The sequence below is a fragment of the Gymnoscopelus microlampas genome, assembly GCF_963454915.1.
Source record: "Gymnoscopelus microlampas genome assembly, chromosome: 10".
Lineage (NCBI taxonomy): Eukaryota > Metazoa > Chordata > Actinopteri > Myctophiformes > Myctophidae > Gymnoscopelus > Gymnoscopelus microlampas.
In genome coordinates, this window is record NC_139947.1 from 39,309,560 (window position 1) to 39,327,616 (window position 18,057).

At 44.3% G+C, this 18,057-nt stretch overlaps 1 protein-coding gene across 2 annotated transcripts in view; it reads left to right on the plus strand.

Moving 5' to 3' along the window:
- The window catches only part of mtcl2 (microtubule crosslinking factor 2), a 108,121-nt gene that overhangs the window by 21,738 nt on the left and 68,326 nt on the right, over positions 1-18,057 (plus strand). For both annotated transcript variants that reach the window (XM_084068122.1, XM_084068123.1), the window contains exon 4: positions 7,361-7,510. In XM_084068122.1, the coding sequence (XP_083924248.1) occupies positions 7,361-7,510 (150 nt within the window). The remainder of the gene's footprint in view (positions 1-7,360; positions 7,511-18,057) is intronic.

Below are 18,057 nucleotides of genomic sequence, written 5' to 3' on the forward strand. Positions count from 1 at the left end.
CTCGACACTCTTTGTATTAACAGAAAAGGTTTATCTGGTTGGATTTTGATCGGATAAAGTGTCTAAGGGAGATGAAAGAAGTATATCCCAGCTTAAGGACTTGTTGACAGGACAGGGCAGGTTGCACCTTGGTTGTTAAACGTTTGTTCACGGGGACAGTGTTTCTGCAACAGCACCAAGCCACGCTATTACCCTGACCTTGACTGAACTCTCCTTTATGGGGTGCAGCATGCTGTGTGTTTACTAGCTGTTTGGAAAAAAACTAAAACGATTGGGATAAAAATCTGCAGGGAGGAAAGTCGTTGGATACGACCGTTACAAACCAGAACAACCAGCAGTTGAAGAGCTGTGTGTGTGTGTGTGTGTGTGTGTGTGTGTGTGTGTGTGTGTGTGTGTGTGTGTGTGTGTGTGTGTGTGTGTGTGTGTGTGTGTGTGTGTGTGTGTGTGTGTGTGTGTGTGTGTGTGTGTGTGTGTGTGTGTGTGTGTGTGTGTGTGTGTGTGTGCGTGCGTGCGTGCGTGCGTGCGTGCGTGCGTGCGTGCGTGCGTGTGTTTGTATGTATGTATGGCACACCACCACATGCATGTGTGGTCTACTGTAAGTGCTGACAGGCTGGATCACAGGAGAAACAAGCCTGGCACACACACACAGGCACGCGCGTGTGCGCACACACACACACACACACACACACACACACACACACACACACACACACACACACACACACACACACAAAGCACATGAAAGAGTCCTTTTGATGGCTAACTGCTGCTCATTGAAAGATATTACTGTTTGCGTTTGGCAAGTTCATCTGCAGTGCAGTATGTCTGGAGTGAGGTAGTGTGTGTGTGTGTGTGTGTGTGTGTGTGTGTGTGTGTGTGTGTGTGTGTGTGTGTGTGTGTGGGTGTGGGTGGGTGTGTGTCTAATTTAGGCAGTTTTACCATAATGCAACTTTCAAGAATGCTATACTTTCTCTCTTCTTCATCTCTCTTTCCTTCCTTGCCTCTTCCTCCCAATTTCCTTTCTCTCTTTCATATACATTCACACCAACAATAAAAACAATATACCTGCTGACTGCCAACTTGCACGATCAAGAAAAAAGTTGAGCAAGGTCTACACGACCGAAAACGTTGCTTCATTAAAAACCTTTTATCTTTACCGTACAAGTTGGCAGTGTGGGCCTGTGCGTGGTATCATTTTTATTGTTGATGGTTGTCTACTGCTTTTTGCCTCTCACCTGTTTTTAACTATTTTAATCTAGGTTTGTGAACGTTTTTTAACATATACATTCACACCAAAACAAACACGCACGCGTGCGCACGCACGCACGCACGCACGCACGCACGCACGCACGCACGCACGCACGCACGCACGCACGCACGCACGCACGCACGCACACACACACACACACACACACACACACACACACACACACACACACACACACACACACACACACACACACACACACACACACACACACACACACACACACACACACACACACACACACACACATAAACATACACATACACATACACACACAAACAGAATTCCCCCTCTCCCTCTTGCAGCACACTGATAGAATGTTAATGACCTCCTATATAGCTGTGTTACTGGTTTCTGGCCAGTCAACTGAATGTTAATGACATATCCTATAGCGTGACGTTTAGGAGGAGGACTGTATAGAAGAGTATATAAAGAGTTGGTAGAGCTGGGGAAGCAGAGGACAAAAGTACAAAAAGTGTAGGGGTGCAATAGTTAATCAAATTAATGGATTTAATCAATTATTACAAAATTATATTTTTATAAAATAAGCAATTTTCTAAAGTAGCGAAAGCTGCATCCCGATCTACAAGCTCAACACGTTGTGATCTTGTAGATCTGCTATTTCTAAAGTATAAAGTAGGGTTTAAGTGGTTAATAAGTCGAAAATAACAAATCTATTTTGTTCACGTTGAGTTGTTGATTAAAAAAAAGGTTCTCTCAATTATTCAATTAATCGAAGAAGTAATCGATAGAATAATTGCAAAAACAACATAATCGATAGTTGCAGCCCTATAAAAATGAAGGACGAGTGAGGTGAAAAGACGAGTAGAATAGTGTAGAAGAAGAAGAGACAGATGTGAGTATACGTTAAAGCAAGAAGGAGGAGAGTGTCTATTGCAGTGTGCTGGGTGGTGCAGAGAAAAGTAGTAAAATTGCAGTTGCAGTTGTATTAACAGCCAGTTAACAAACACTTAACGATTCACAAACACCAACCAACCAGCATTAAACACACAACATGAATCAGTCACTATGTAGCGCTGACACACCACAGTCAATACACATAAAGTGCTGAGAGCCTTCTGCCAATGGTCATTAAGAATGAAGACCCATGAGCCAAGTAACTGTAAAGCAATGGCATCTCTCAGCCCATAGACAACAGGGATTTACTGTACGTGTATGTGTGTTTGTTTGTATGTGTGTGTGTGACAGAGAAAGCAAGTGAGTGGAAGGAAGGGAGCAAAGAAAGGAAAGGAAAGGAAATAAAGAACAAAAGCAAGAAACATTCACAAACATTCACTCATTCAGACTCCCAAAGTCAATCCTCTTGTAAGACAGGAGTGTGTGTGTGTGTGTGTGTGTGTGTGTGTGTGTGTGTGTGTGTGTGTGTGTGTGTGTGTGTGTGTGTGTGTGTGTGTGTGTGTGTGTGTGTGTGTGTGTGTGTGTGTGTGTGTGAGATGAGAAAAATGGAGAGGTAAAGGAAAGTAAACAAAAGAGAAGAGAAATGGCGACAGTAGATTTCAAGGAAGAGATACATAAATTGTAAATTAAAGGACACAAACAAAGTGAGGTCTCAATTGGAGCGTGGTGGAGCACAGGGATAAATTGGTTGGCGTAAAAGTGGTGCAAGACAGAGGGGCATTGTGTGCCCAGCTGCACACTGACACGCACGCACGTACGCACGCACGCGCACGCACGCACGCACGCACGCACACACACACACACACACACACACACACACACACACACACACACACACACACACACACACACACACACACACACACACACACACACACACACACACACACACACACACACACACAATAGCATGGACAAATAAACCATTACAAATTATATGAGCACAAGGCCCAGTTACAAGAATTCACATTTATACACACACGCACACACACACACACACACACACACACACACACACACACACACACACACACACACACATGCAGGCAAGCACACACACATGCAGGCAGGCACGCACGCACATACATACGCTACGCTACCAATGCGGGTCAAAGTGGTATATCAAACATGGATTTAAGTTAATTATTGTTCCTTATCAAGAGCAAAAAATATCAGCAATTTTGTAATCTCTTCTTTCAACTGGATAGAAACTTCTTTCAAATGGATAGAAGGACTATAGATAATATATTGTGAATTGAGAATCTGGAAATGTTCTATTGATATTTCTATCTCTCTCTCTCTGTCATGATGGCATTTCTACTGCTGTTCTGACACAACACATCGACTAAAGTCTGTTGCACGCCAAGTCCTACTGAGTCGGACATTTGTGTTAATTCATACAGCCTTACCATTTAATGACGGGATAACTTCCATTTAATAATAATTTTGGTTGTTTTCTGTCACTGTATATTTGCACGCAATGTAGTTACTAAATTGATCAGAAATGCCAAAAATAATTTCTTAAATGAGAACATAGAGGCAAACCACACATACCGGTATGTGAAATGTGTCCTCTGCATCTACACCCATCCTATAACTACTAGGAGGAGCAGTGAACGTCATTAGTACAGCGCTCGGGGAACGGTTAGGGCTGAAATGTGTTGCTCAGGGACACTTCGACACATTGCCGTGGTCCGGGAATTGAACCTGGGGCCTTCTGCTTCCCAGATGGGCTCTCTACCCATTCAGCTATGGCCATGTTACAGTGCATGTGTGAAAGGCACTTTAGTTTAGTACTTACTTCACTTATACTCCACTTCATATAGCCCGTTGACCACAGTCCACCACAGTCTCCTCCCCTGGGTTTTTCTTTACAGCTGTTTCCATGTCAGCCCACTCTCCTTAATGTCTGCCTCAAGGTCCCTGTGGCACGAGTTCGTGGGCCTGCCGCTCTTTCTTGGGCTTTGCGGGTTCCATCTATGGGCTTGCCTGGTGATGCCGGTGTTTGGTTGACAGGGTGTGTCCCCGTCTTCTTCTCTTGATCTACTGTTCAGAACAAGTGGTAGAACCGTTCTCTGCCAGAGATCATTATTGCTGATGGTGCCTGGCCAGTGGATGCTGGAGATCCTCCTCCTCAGGCAGCTGTTGATGAATGTTTGTGCTTTCATCGTTGTGGTCTTGGTTGTCCTCCACGTCACTGATCGTTATAGTTTGTACAGGCTGATTTCTTTGGAGCTCCAAATGTTCTTTCGGTTGGCTGAATGCAGTCCTTGCCTTCCAAATTCTGAATCTACGCTCCGTGCCACTTTGCGTCAATGGCATTGCCTAAGTAAGTGAAGGCTACTACTGTACATCCTCGAGTGCTGTTGAGATACAGGGTCTTTGTGTGTTGTGTTGACCTTGAGGACAGTTTCGTTTTTCCCTTCATGTTCTCTCACAGTTACTTTCCAATGTGAGAGAACAAAGCGATGTCTTTGGTCATCAAGCTATGTTGTGAGTGTCCACAGGAGCCCCTTTCTCCTCCGTGCTGTCATGGCCTTCATTATCCAGTCAATGGGTATCTAGGTAATTGGGACACAAAGACAACCAGCTGATGTAGGTTGTTTCTCTCACTCTGATTTCCATACAGTCAAATTAAAGCTCCATGTCACATACTATAAATAATGTCTTGAGTTCATAAGCTGTCGCATACTGTTCACATGCACCCCACACACAAATTACATGATTTTTGTCATTTAACGGTCATTGAAGGGTTTTGGCATCTAAGTATAAATGATCCTTTAGCTGGCTTAGACAGCTGCCCTTCACTATTATATCCCTGTCTAAATAAAACAATCACACACAAAAGGGAGTGAACTTCCCACTGTGTCTTGTCCCATTCTCCACTCATGAGACATTTGATTTGAAGGAATGTTGGCTGTGTTCAACACTGAATCACAAAACGGAAAGAAACAAGCAACAGAGAGTAACTAATAAATCCAGCAACTGGGATGCACACAATACATTTGACCTAGTTTCCGTGTCATTTTGCTAACAGACATCACAGCTTGGCTTAACTTTGGTTAAGAACAATGATGAAAATAAGAAATTCACTTGCGAATATACTTGTTATCATACCATGGCTACAGGGATTAATCAGTTCTGTTTGGCTGGAGGGTGTTATTTTCAGATAACTGCATGGCTGCTGTCTCATCACCGTTATGAATACATGCATAATAAACATTACACTGTATTAATGGTAATATTAGATACAGTCTGTCCTTAAAAACAAAATGGATTTCAGTATAACGTTCAACCCTTTTCGGGACACAGAATGTGTTGATATTGTGGTGAAAGTTGTGACTGAAATCATTTCTTGGTCATATATCTGAGCTTCTCCCACTTATTCCCAGGTTGATGAAGATAGTGAAAACACAAATGTTCTATTCAAAAATATGAATAAACACTATATATATTGTTAGTGAAGGAGCCATTCTGACCTTGTGTCTTTAAGCCTGATGTGGGCGGGTTCACCTGGAGGGGGTTGCCATAGCAACGGGCGGGTTCATAGGCACAGGTGCAACAAGCCACTTAATGATGGAAATGTTTGGGTACACAGGAGATCACACGGTTTTTACCGTTCTTACATGCATTAAACAAAACCTTGCTATAATTCTTTGTTTGGTTGAATAAATGGGAACCTCACCCAACAGCAGTTTTTGGTATGGACATTCTATTGATTTGAAACATGTCAAAAACGGATATTCCGATATGCCGAGTGGCGAAATGTTTGTTTGAAATCGTCACTACAGTTAGCATGTGGCCGTGGTATAATTGGGAAAATCATTTGTAACTCCGAGTGTACAAATGTAACCAAATGGACCATTACGGGTCCATTTGGTTACATTTATACACTCTCACGGTTACATTAACACAGCCAGGATTTTACAGTGCACATCCGAGGTTACGGCTTGACATGACTTTGGTTTGACACTTTGACATCAGCAACTTTTAATGAAGTCAAGTCAAGCTCCTCGGGGAGCGGGTGGGCGGGGAGGAGACTGATTAGACTTTCATAAGAGGTCTCTCTAGGTTGTTAAAGATTACTTCCTGTATAGAGCGCTTTTGATATCCTTTCTGCCTAATGAGGTAGTATCAGGAGTGACAGACAAGGCTCTTCTTATCCATCAAGGTCAGTGTCTGGTTTAGTCGAGCCTAAATATCATTGTGTCACGCTCTCGCCACTTCCTTTATGCAAAATTATTCTTTCAAGGAACTGCAGCTCTGTTTTGAGTACACTGTAAAAGCCTAACTCGGGGAGTACAAATGCAACCTAATGTACCCATGAGGATCCGTTTGGTTACACTTATACACAAGCGAGCTTCCGATTCCCAGACAGCCTCTCTACCCACTTGAGTGGAGTAACTATGGTAACCACAGGTTTCATTTACGTAACAGCCACCGAATGTTTTTCTACTGTCTGGTAGAGTAGACACACTTATCAGACACACACACAATGTACCAACTGCTGGTCACTGCTGGCAAGTGGGCGATAACTGCCCAATCTCCATTAACCCATTCAATCTGTGATCGCATACTGTGTCTTTTTAGTTTTTTTGGCTATAACCATTATACTTTGGGCTATTTCGTTTTTAAAAAATTGTGACATTTTGTGCAAATCTTTCAATGTATGTTGTTTTAAAGCGAACATTTTTAACTAAAATCTTTGCTTCTGGGGATTCTACAAATGTCATTTTGAAAAGAAAACATATGTTGCTATGATATCAGTGGTTCTCAAACTTTTTTCATGTCAAGGACCCCTTAAATGACATGTATTTGTCCACGGACCCTACCCATCTCAAAATATTGTGTTCCAGGGACCCCCAGAGGCTCATAGCGCGGCACTCGTATATCTGCTATTTTTTAACAGCCAAAGAAATCTAAAGTGACACAGATGCGTTCCCGGATTGAATGGGTTAAAAAAAAAAGTAGCAGAATCTTGCATTCTGAAAGAAAAATCAATGTATAGTGGATGAATGGATGGGTGTTATTAGGTTAAGTCATACTACTTGTTTCAGGTGAATTGAACTCTGGGATTGCGTGTAATGAAGACTGACTCTCCTCTTCCCTCCCTTCCATTCCATCTCTCGCTCATCCCTCCGCCCTCGCCTTTCTCCTCCTCTCTCGCCCTCCCAGGTGGCCAAGGACGTGTCCATTCGTCTCCACAGTGAGCTGGACGGTGCGGAGAAGAAGCGCGGTCGTCTGGAGCAGGAGAACGAGGAACTGAGGGTCCGTCTGCAGGACCTGGAGGTCGCCAAACAGGTCCTACAACAGGAGATTGATAAGGTAGGATAACACGCACCACCATGCTGTGTGTACCATACTGGGCCAGGCTGGGCCAAGATCAACTAGGTTCAGTATAGGTTTACTGTGGTTGCTGTGAGAGATTTGAGGTCAGGTGCTACAACAGGAATTCACCACTTAAATCAGTGTATACTTAAGAGTCCCCCAGGGATCTATACTAGGCCCCCTCCTTTTGCCCTCTACATCAGATATCTTTACTGAAAATAGCCGATCTACGAGCTCGCAGCGCGTGATGCATTGTGAGCTTGTAGATCTGCTATTTCCGTTGACTGTTCGCCCCCAGAATATGGACGCTAGGTTTCATGGTTAAGTAAGGTAGGGTATTGAAACTGTGCCGTATCATGCCTTTATACATGTTCGAGACTGGGTGATACTGACATCTATTCTGCACCGTACCAAACCACCCTGGGATAAACTAGTTGATTTAGGTGGATTTGGAAAACAAACAAAAAGTCAGACTGCAGCACTGGGGACTACAACATTGTTTATGGTGTTGTCAGTGGTTTCAGCCATTGTATTGTTACCCAATTCAGCGAATACTCCATGTTTAGATAGGCAGATTTGATTTAACTTCACATGGACACTTCTGTTTTGGCTGGGGCTTAATTAGCACGGCTGGTCTTCCAGACAGGCGTTTGACATTTAGACTCTGTTTATTTAACTTGTCTCCATTGTAATCTCTTGAACACAATGTCTGTTTAGAAAACCACAGCAGGATCCGTCACTGTAATCTGTTGCCCGGCTTGCTGGAAAAGTTTTAGTTTTGTATATATAATGACATGCCCAAGATAGGGACACCAGGTTGCAAGTGGTCAACAAGGAAGATGACTTTGCTGTTATTTAAATCAAGGTTTTGCTCAGAGCAAAAATAGAATTTTCTGTTGTTTGTTTCTCTGCTGTCATCCTTAGCTGAACCATCTGAACGAACATCATAAAATGGCACCTCATCTCTCTCTACTTCCTGTTTCCTTTTCTCTCTCTCTCACTCCTCTCTATCCATCTGTTTCTTTCTCCCTCCCTCCCTCCCTGTCTCTCTTTCCTTCTTTCTCCCTCTCATCTCTCTTTATCTGCCCCTCTCTGTTTCATTCGCTCCCTCTCTCTTTTTCTGTCTCTGTCCTGCCCCATCTCCTGCGCCCCCCCTCCCTTTCTGTTCCTACATGGAGATAGACTACAGTTTGAGGCGAGTGTGAGGTTGCCATGGAGTGGAGAGGTGTTGATGTGCTGTAGCCTTGGCCTCGTACCAGGCCTCTGATGTGGGGCAGTGCTGGACGGATGGCTGGGTAGCTGGCAGGGGGTGATGTGGAGCTCTCTGTGTTTCTGGGCTATTCTCGTCAGCCTGTACTTTGTGCTCTGCCACTGGCTGAGAGGCTGCCTAACTGTCTGTGGATGGATGGTTGGATTGATGGCTTTGAGGCTGTTTATGAATTTACTCTCATAAGTCATCGCGTATGCTGTCTTTATTGTGATAAATCATATAAGCAATAGATTTTCCTGCAGGGGAACACCTTGGTACTAACAGATTGTGACAGCTGGATAAAAAGGTGCCTTATTCATTCCCTGGCTGGCCTTATAACTGGCTTTATGGTAGATTTGTTGCTGGCTCGCTGGTTTTAAAGCTTGCAGTATTGTTGTCTTATTGACTTATTGGATGACGATATTGCTTGAGGTAAAGCTTTGCGAAGTGTTTACTGACTGCTTGGCTAGCACACTGATAGCTGACAGGCCTGATGGCTTTCTGCCTGGCTTGTTTGGTTTGTAGGATATTTTTTATTCATTTACTGAATGAATGTAATAACCAAAATGGCTGATAGTTTGTGTTGTTTACCACATCATGCCGGGGTAGGAGTTTACTGTCTGTCTTGATAACAACTTTTGGGGCTTTTTGATTGGTGGCTCTCTCTAAGCTAGTACATTCTTCACATCGCTGACACACTTTGCTTTGCGTGAGTGAGAAAGAGTGTATTTTGTCATCCAGAGAGGAATGTCTCAGTCTTCTGTTTGTAACCTTTGATTTAAAAACTAAATAATTCAGCACCAACTCACAGAACGAGAAATATGACAGTGAAAGGGAGGGGGGGAGTAGACAAAGAGAAATAATCAATATCACACAAAAAAAAATCAATTAAAGACACAGACATTTTTTGCAATATTGAGGAAATCTAATCTTATTGAACTTTACTACTTCCATTCAGCTGCTCAACAGCACCATTTACATGAAAGTATATGGATGGAAACATAATCTGTCTGTATCCTTGCTTTTAACATGCTAATGTAAATATTATTTACATTAGCATGTTAAAAGCAAGGAGACAGACAGAGAGAAAATATAATTCAGAGAGAAAAAGACAGGCATACACAAGTACAGAGAATAAAATGAAAGTTAATTCATGTATTGACACACACGGTAATACAGAAAGCTCTGGTCCGGTAACCTGTCTATAGATAGGAATTAAACAGATGGAGCGAAGGATTGGGCGAGATATATCTGGGTGAATAAAAGGTGGTGTGGTGTGTTAATTATTGATTGTGATTGGGTGGCTGAGAGAGGCAGTGGTATCAAGTGGAAGTGATATTTTATGCAGTTAAGTAGGAAGGTATATAGCTGTGTAAATAAATAGAGATGTTTCTCATCTACTGGATCAAGTCCCTAAAGTAGTGGGTCATGATATGTTCTGACATATCTGACAAAAATCGCGAGACGAGAGCAATCCCCAAAGGCTTGACCACTGGACTGTGCTTCTACAAGGCTCAATATATCACTGTGAACTGTGGAACATTTGGTATCTGCACATTTTGCAAAACCTTTGGTGGACACTTCATCAAAGAACAAAGAAAAACTCATCGCCAAGTCCCTAACGTGCTTCAAACAAACAGGATATGTATTGTTGTGCAGGAAACAAGTACAGCATGCTGTTTAGTATCTTTACGGGGGAGTTGTTATTTGCATGGCCTTGTTAATGTTTATATTAGCACATTGTTAGCTGTTAGCTGTGTGAATATTTTAGCACATTGTTGTTAGCTTATTGTTAGCTGCATTGATAGACTGACACATTGTTTCACAGTGGAGGTGGACACTGGAAGAAGGAATGCTGCCTCCCTCTGTTTTCTCATTCCTCTTTCATCCCTTCTTTCACACATACATGTCAGCTTTCCCTCCCCTCCTCTTCGCCTGTTTTTGCACCTCTCACTCCAACTACTCTCTCTTCCACAGCACACCGTTCTCTCTCTGTTTATCCTCCCCTCCTCCCTCTCTCCTTTTGCTCCAGTTGAGGTGAAGAGGAATGCTGATGAAGGGATTTCTTTATCCTCTCCGAAACTTGTCATCCCTCTCTCACTCCTCTTTTCCTTTCCCACTCCTTACCTTCCTCCCACCCCTCTTGTCTTTATTGGCATGGGAAACATAGGTTTACATTGGCAAAGCACGTGTCAAATAAAACAAACAGAAAATAAATGCATGTACAATTAAGTATATAGCCCTACTAGAATAAGGAAATGTATGAACAGAGTATAGTAGGTAAATAACATTTAAAGACATTAACTAATTAATTACTCAGATTAACTTAAAAATACAAGCCAAACAATTATGCTTTGGCTGTTGGAAAATATATATCCTGTACAAGGTTAGAAATGTAAAAAGGAGCAAAATACAGCAGCAAATTTTCAAATGTATTAAACGGTAACCGGCACTGTTTGTACTGTATGTACAGTAGTTCTATGTATAGTACAGAGATTAGAAAGGCGCAGATGTACACATAATATGATTAGTAGTCTTTAAGGTGGTTGTATTCAGTTGGACATCCCTCTCCTGTCACAACAGCTAACACATCTTGCTGCTGTGTTTGCACATTGTTGTACCTCACCCAGCAGGTCTCTCTCTTTCTAATCTCCTCCTCCCCTCAAGCATTCCCCCCCGCCTCTCTCCTGCCTCTCAGTCTCTCCTTTCGCTCCTCACATCCTTTCATCATCCCTGTCTCCTCCTCTCTGCCTCCTCTTGTCTCGGTTCCTTAACCCCTTCCTTCCCTCCGCCTTCACTATCTCTTCCTCCCTCTCTCCTCTCTCCATTCCTTGATGATTGATCCATTCCAGCTGTTTAACCTCTGAAGGTGAGGAGCTTGGATTGGATAGAGAGATGGAAGGAGGGCTGGAGGAGGAGGGAAGAACAGAATGAGAGAGGGGTTGGTTGGATGAATGGGATTGAGTACTGGAGGTTGAAAGCGGAGATGAAACGATGCAAAAAAAAGGAGAGAATGCCTTTGAAATCAGAAAGAATGGCAAACTTGACCTCAGTATTAAGGATATAATCTAAACATAATATATTTTTTGTCCATATTGTGCATTATGTTTAGAAACAGATATTTATGTTTTCTGCGTGGTGCCTGTATGTCTGATTACCTGTCTGCTAGCTGCAGACTGACTGCACCATTATCTGGGTGGTGGCTGGTGGGATTTGTCCACCTTTGTGTGTGTGCACGTACGTTTGTCCATCTGTCCGTCCATCCACACATGTGTGCGTGTATGTGCATGTATGTACAGTAGCTATAACCTTGATCACGTTGATCTATGCAATATATTATTAGCAGAGCAGTACGACTCTGACCAGCTGTGTTCACCCCTTCAAGGTGACCAGACCACAGTAGAGGTATAGAAAGATAGAGTGATGATGGATGGCCGTTGAAACAAACGGAACTGAAAGGCCCGATTTCTATACCTGGTAGCGTGCCGGTGTCGCGCATGAAAAATAGCAGATCTGCAAACTCACAGCGACGCATTGTGAGTGTGTAGATCGACTATTCTTGATGCACAGCACTTGCAACCAAGTCTAGATCAGGTAGAAGAGAAAGGAAAAGAATAGAAGATTTCTTTTAAATACATATACAGTAGGAGAACAATAATGTGTGTGTGAGAGAGAGAGAGAGAGAGAGAGAGAGAGAGAGAGCAATGAGAGAAGAATAGGAGAGAGAAAATGGGAGGGAGGGGAAAGAGAGAGGAGAGGAGGTGTGCATCATGAGGGGTCTTGAATGGAGGTCTGGAAAACGGACAAAAAAAATCCTCAATGAGAATGACTGGAGGGAAGACCTCTGCAGGACATCTCTCTACTCATCCATTTTAATGTTTTCTCTCTCTCTCTCTCTCTCTCTCTCTCTCTCTCTCTCTCTCTCTCTCTCTCTCTCTCTCTCTCTGTTTCTCCCCTCTCTCCTCATTCTCCCTTCTCTACCACCTCCCTCTTTCCATCTCGCTTCTATTCCTCCCTCATTGTTCTCTCTTGGTCTTTGTCTCTTTGTTACACAGGTATGGGGTATACAGTATATAACACACACACGCACACACACACACACACACACACACACACACACACACACACACACACACACACACACACACACACACACACACACACACACACACACACACACACACACCTCTTGATACTCCCATATTTCTATTGAAGGTCATTCAAATGGCTTCTGTATATTGGTTACATGGTGTGTGTCGCATGCACGCGCGTGTGTGTGTGTGTGTGTGCGTGTTCTTGAAGATGGCGATTTAAAATGGTTCCATTGGGGTGAAAAGGTCAGCTCTGCACAAACAGAGCTGTTTTCATGATGCTGCTCTCTATCTCTCCCTGCCCCCCCCCCTCTCACTTTGCATAATATACTGTCAAGAACGCATTTCAGCTCCTTTTCACAGGGGATATAGCCTATATATATATAGTCTCTCTCTCCTTCCCTCGTGCTGTCTCTCGCTCCATTTGTCTCTTTCTCTCCTTCACTCTTTGTCTCTCACTGCCCTTTGTCTCTCACCACCATTTCTCTCTCTCTCTTCTGCGCCCTCTCTCTCTCTCTCTCTCTCTCTCTCTCTCTCTCTCTCCACCCCTCATTATGTCTGAAGGAAATACTGTTCCCTGTTATTTCTGACTTTCAGGAAGTTGTCCATTGTTTGGAGAGGGCTGGGGCATGTGGAGCTAGGATTAGAAGACGTAGTGAAGTGTGTGTGTGTGTGTGTGTGTGTGTGTGTGTGTGTGTGTGTGTGTGTGTGTGTGTGTGTGTGTGTGTGTGTGTGTGTGTGTGTGTGTGTGTGTGTGTGTGTGTGTGTGTGTGTGCGTGCGCGTGTACGTGTGCGTATGCGTGCGCATGCGAGCGCATGCGTGTCCGTTTGTGTGTAACCTTTGTCTGTCATTTCTAAAAACATGGTGCACAAAAAAAAGAACTCACATGATATGTACGTGTGTCTCTGTTCTGTATTGTGTACATATTGTGGTTGTACATTTATGCATGCAAAGTTGCAAGCAGCACGTGTACAGTTAATGTGTGTGTGTGTGTGTGTGTGGGGGGGGGGGGGGGCAGTAGAATTGAGGAACAGCAGGACGGCACTGGCTGTGATTTGAACCCAGGCCATGTTGGAGTATGTCCATGTGAGGGGACATCAACATGAACCAGAATCCTCTCTCTCTCTCTCTCTCTCTCTCTCTCTCTCCACAGGCTTTGCATATGCCTACTTATGGCTACATGCATAAATCTCTTTCGCTTTCTTTATATTGGACTATCCATCCATCCATGTATCCCTCTCTCCATCCACCCCCTCTTTCTTCCCTTCCTTATTCAGTGCTAATTTAATCAAGAGTGTAAAAATGTTTCTAAAGACATTTTCAACCTGGTGTGTTGGGCATGCCATTATATGCGTAATTTGTCAATAAATCACAAAAATAGACAAAATAGCCGACCTGAACGTTTGTGACGCGCTGTGAGCTTGTAGATCAATTATTTTGGCTACTTTTACTACTATTTTCACATGACACGGTCAAATGAGTATAAAATAGGGCTTAAGGGGGTTAAACGAGCACTGAGGATTGGACTGTGCATGAATGTAAAGCTCAGAGTTCAGAAGGTGAGGAGTGCAGTGTGTTTGGTCCTGATGGAAGCCAGGTGAGAAGCTCCACGCTCCTATGTAGGCCATGGATCCTCAAAGCAGGCAGGGGTCTACACTGAGGCTATGGATCTAAATGTGGGGCAGGGTGATTGATCGGAGGACGAGGTGGTCTTACAACCGTGTAGAGAGAGAGAGAGAGAGAGAGAGAGAGAGAGAGAGAGAGAGAGAAGACTTGAAGAAGATGGCTTTATTACGGAGAGGTATAGAAGGAAGGATGATGATGGAGCGGTGATGGGGAGTGGGGCGGAGAGAGAGAGAGAGAGAGAGACAGAGGCAGATGGACAGAGGGAGGAAGAGAAGGGAGAGCGGGAGATAGGAATGATGACAAAATAATCAATGAGAGGAAGAACAGGCACAGATGAAGAGCAAGGAAAAGCTGAAAGAAAGAAAGAAAGAAAGTAGGTAGAGCGAAAGAACAAAAGGACATAGATAGTGAGAGAAAGGAGAGATGGAGCACAGTTGAATTAATTGAGTTTAATTTATCCATTTGTCACTCAGAGATGGACCCCTACAGGTCCATTTGGTTACATTTGTGCACTCTCTGATTAACACTTAGCCAATTATGAAAAGTAACAAAGGAAGGTAAAGCAAAACGGACAGAGCAGAGAAAGAGGGAGGAAAGTAAAGGGGGAAAAAGGGATCTTGCCGGCAGTGTTTCTGGGTCGATGGGAGCTGCATGCAGTCTACTGGGACTCAGAGGTTACACACACACACACACACGCGCACACGCACACGCATGGACACACACACACGCACACACACGGGTGTGTGCGCACGCATACACACACACACATGCACGGGTGTACATGTGCGCACACACACAAACACGCGCACACACACACACGCACACACACACACACACACACACACACACACACACACACACACACACACACACACACACAGCACACATGAACAACACAATATATCGATGTTCATGTGATATGTCCAGGCACACATGCACACACAGTTGTATAGGAGTACCCTTACCCAGTGTCCTGTGGGACACACACACACACACACACGCGCACACACACACACACACACACACACACACACACACACACACACACACACACACACACACACACACACACACACACGCACTCAGAAACAAATGAGCAGTGCAAGGACAAACCCAAGTATACAGTAATACATCAACATCCTCCATTTGGATCAATCAAAACCCCACTGAATCAGACCCAAACCAGCTTATTTATAAACCTCCAATACACAAATAGTGATGGTTGACATACCAAATAACACAAGACATATAAGAGGAGAAAGGGTTCGAGAGATTGAAAGGTTAAAACCAGGAAAAGACACCACTTACGCAATATCTACATATTAGTAACACAGCCCAGCCCTAGTCTGTGTGTGTGTGTGTGTGTGTGTGTGTGTGTGTGTGTGTGTGTGTGTGTGTGTGTGTGTGTGTGTGTGTGTGTGTGTGTGTGTGTGTGTGTGTGTGTGTGTGTGTGTGTGTGTGTGTGTGTGTGTCGAGAACACTGAGGTGTACAGACGGGTGTGGGTCATGACACACTGAAGACACAGAGAGACATGAGACTAAAATCAATATCAATGACATTAGGAGGACATAAGGCTCACAGACACACATAGGACAGTCTCACAGATCGACTGACACATAGACACATACGCAGACACACAGATACTGTAAGTTAGACAAACAGAAGGCAGGCATAGTCACATACAGATGTCATTGGGTAGACACAAAGTCACGCACGCACGCACGCACGCACGCATGCATGCACACACACATAGTAATTTCCCACCAGTACATTTATTTGTTTACATATACGGCAGATGTACATCTCACTCCCAGAGGGAGTTGGGAGGTAATTTCATGCCCCAGTAACAGTAGCATGAACCAGCTACAGTACAGACTGAGAGCCACTCACAGCGATAGATAGACAGACAGACAGACTGAAGTTAGAGAGACGAAAGGCAGAGGTGATAGAGAAAGAGAGCTGGAGGGGTGGATGGATTAATAGATTGAAGGACAGCCAGAAAGAAGGATAGACCTCCATAGGGGTAGAACAGTCTACCAAAGACGAACTAGCGAGTGGTGTTGCAACAAAGAGAAATGAAAAGAGGAGGGCACAAGGCAAGGAGGGGAGATGGAGGGAGGTGTGGAGAGGGAGAGGGAAAGATGTAGCTTGAGGGAAGATGGATGAAGGGAGCGAGGGAGGGGATGAGAAACATCTCTACACCTGCAGATAATAGTACACTTAACTCTATGAATTACATAAAAGGAGACTCTTTGAGTCTCCATACGGAACCGCTGCCGGTCATTAAATTATTGGCTTAGGAATGCGACAAAAACAAAAAAATATCCATGAATTCAAGTCTCCATGGGGTGAGTAATCGATAGAAAAAAATAATTTGTTTGGGTGAACTATCCCTTTAACACTGAGGATTTTACTGTGTAGAGAGATTCACTGGCAGACAGAAGGCCTCGGGAAAGAACAGATCACAGGTGCTTAACAACTACACTAAAACACTGGGGGGGAGAATGAAAGATCAGATATGGAAGAATGAATGAGGACAAAAGAGCCTGGTGCTCATCCAGGCTCTTGTCATCTCCCGCCTGGACTACTGCAACTCCCTCCTTGCTGGTGCTCCGGCATCAGCCATCAGACCTCTGGAGCTTGTTCAGAAAGCTGCGGCTCGTCTGGTGTTCAACCGCCCCAAGTTCTCCCACACAACTATCCTTCTCCGTTCTCTGCACTGGCTCCCCGTAGCAGCTCGCATTCAGTTTAAAACCCTGGTGCTAGCCTATAGAGCAGTGAAAGGAACAGCTCCTTCTTACCTCCGGGTTTTGGTCAATGCCCACACCCCTGCCCGACCACTCCGGTCTGCCACCTCGTAATCTGAGTTCCCAGAAGTTTTCGCCGGCTCGGCGAGGAACTTCTGGGCCAAACCCCCTGTATTTGTGGGCGGGATGTACGTCACGCTCTGAATCTGAGCGGACACGCCTCTTACCGGTTGCAACTCGTCTAAAAAGTCCGACGAGAGGCAAACAGCAGTACACAACAATGGCGGTCGAAATTTCTCAAGGGGAAATTGCTTCCCGTCGATCCTATTTAGATGCAACACCCACTGCATGTGGATCCCGCCCCCTATTCTTCATTGGCTGTTGATTTGAATCACAACGCAGTGGCCGCGCCCCCGCTGTCCAAACTCCGAGGCAATGCCTCCCAGACTAGCCACCTCGGGGCGACTGACTCCCTCGCCACTCAACGGTCCGTCTGGTCGATCGACACGGTCACGACTTTTTTCTGTTCTGGCCCCACAGTGGTGGAATGAACTTCCCACTGATGTCAGGACAGCAGAGTCACTGCCCATCTTTCGCCGCAGGCTGAAAACCCACCTCTTCAGGAAACACTATCCTTCCTCTTTGCCTGGCCTACTTGTTAACTAGTTGTACGAACTCTTGTTTTATTTTTGTATTGTTTTATTGGATCTTGTTTAGTCGATACACTTATTTGTTTTAGCTCGTGCTCATTTGATTTTGCCATTTTTTGTCTCATCTGTTTAACACATTGACTGCCATCGGCTAATCTCAGAACGTCCATCGTAGTGCC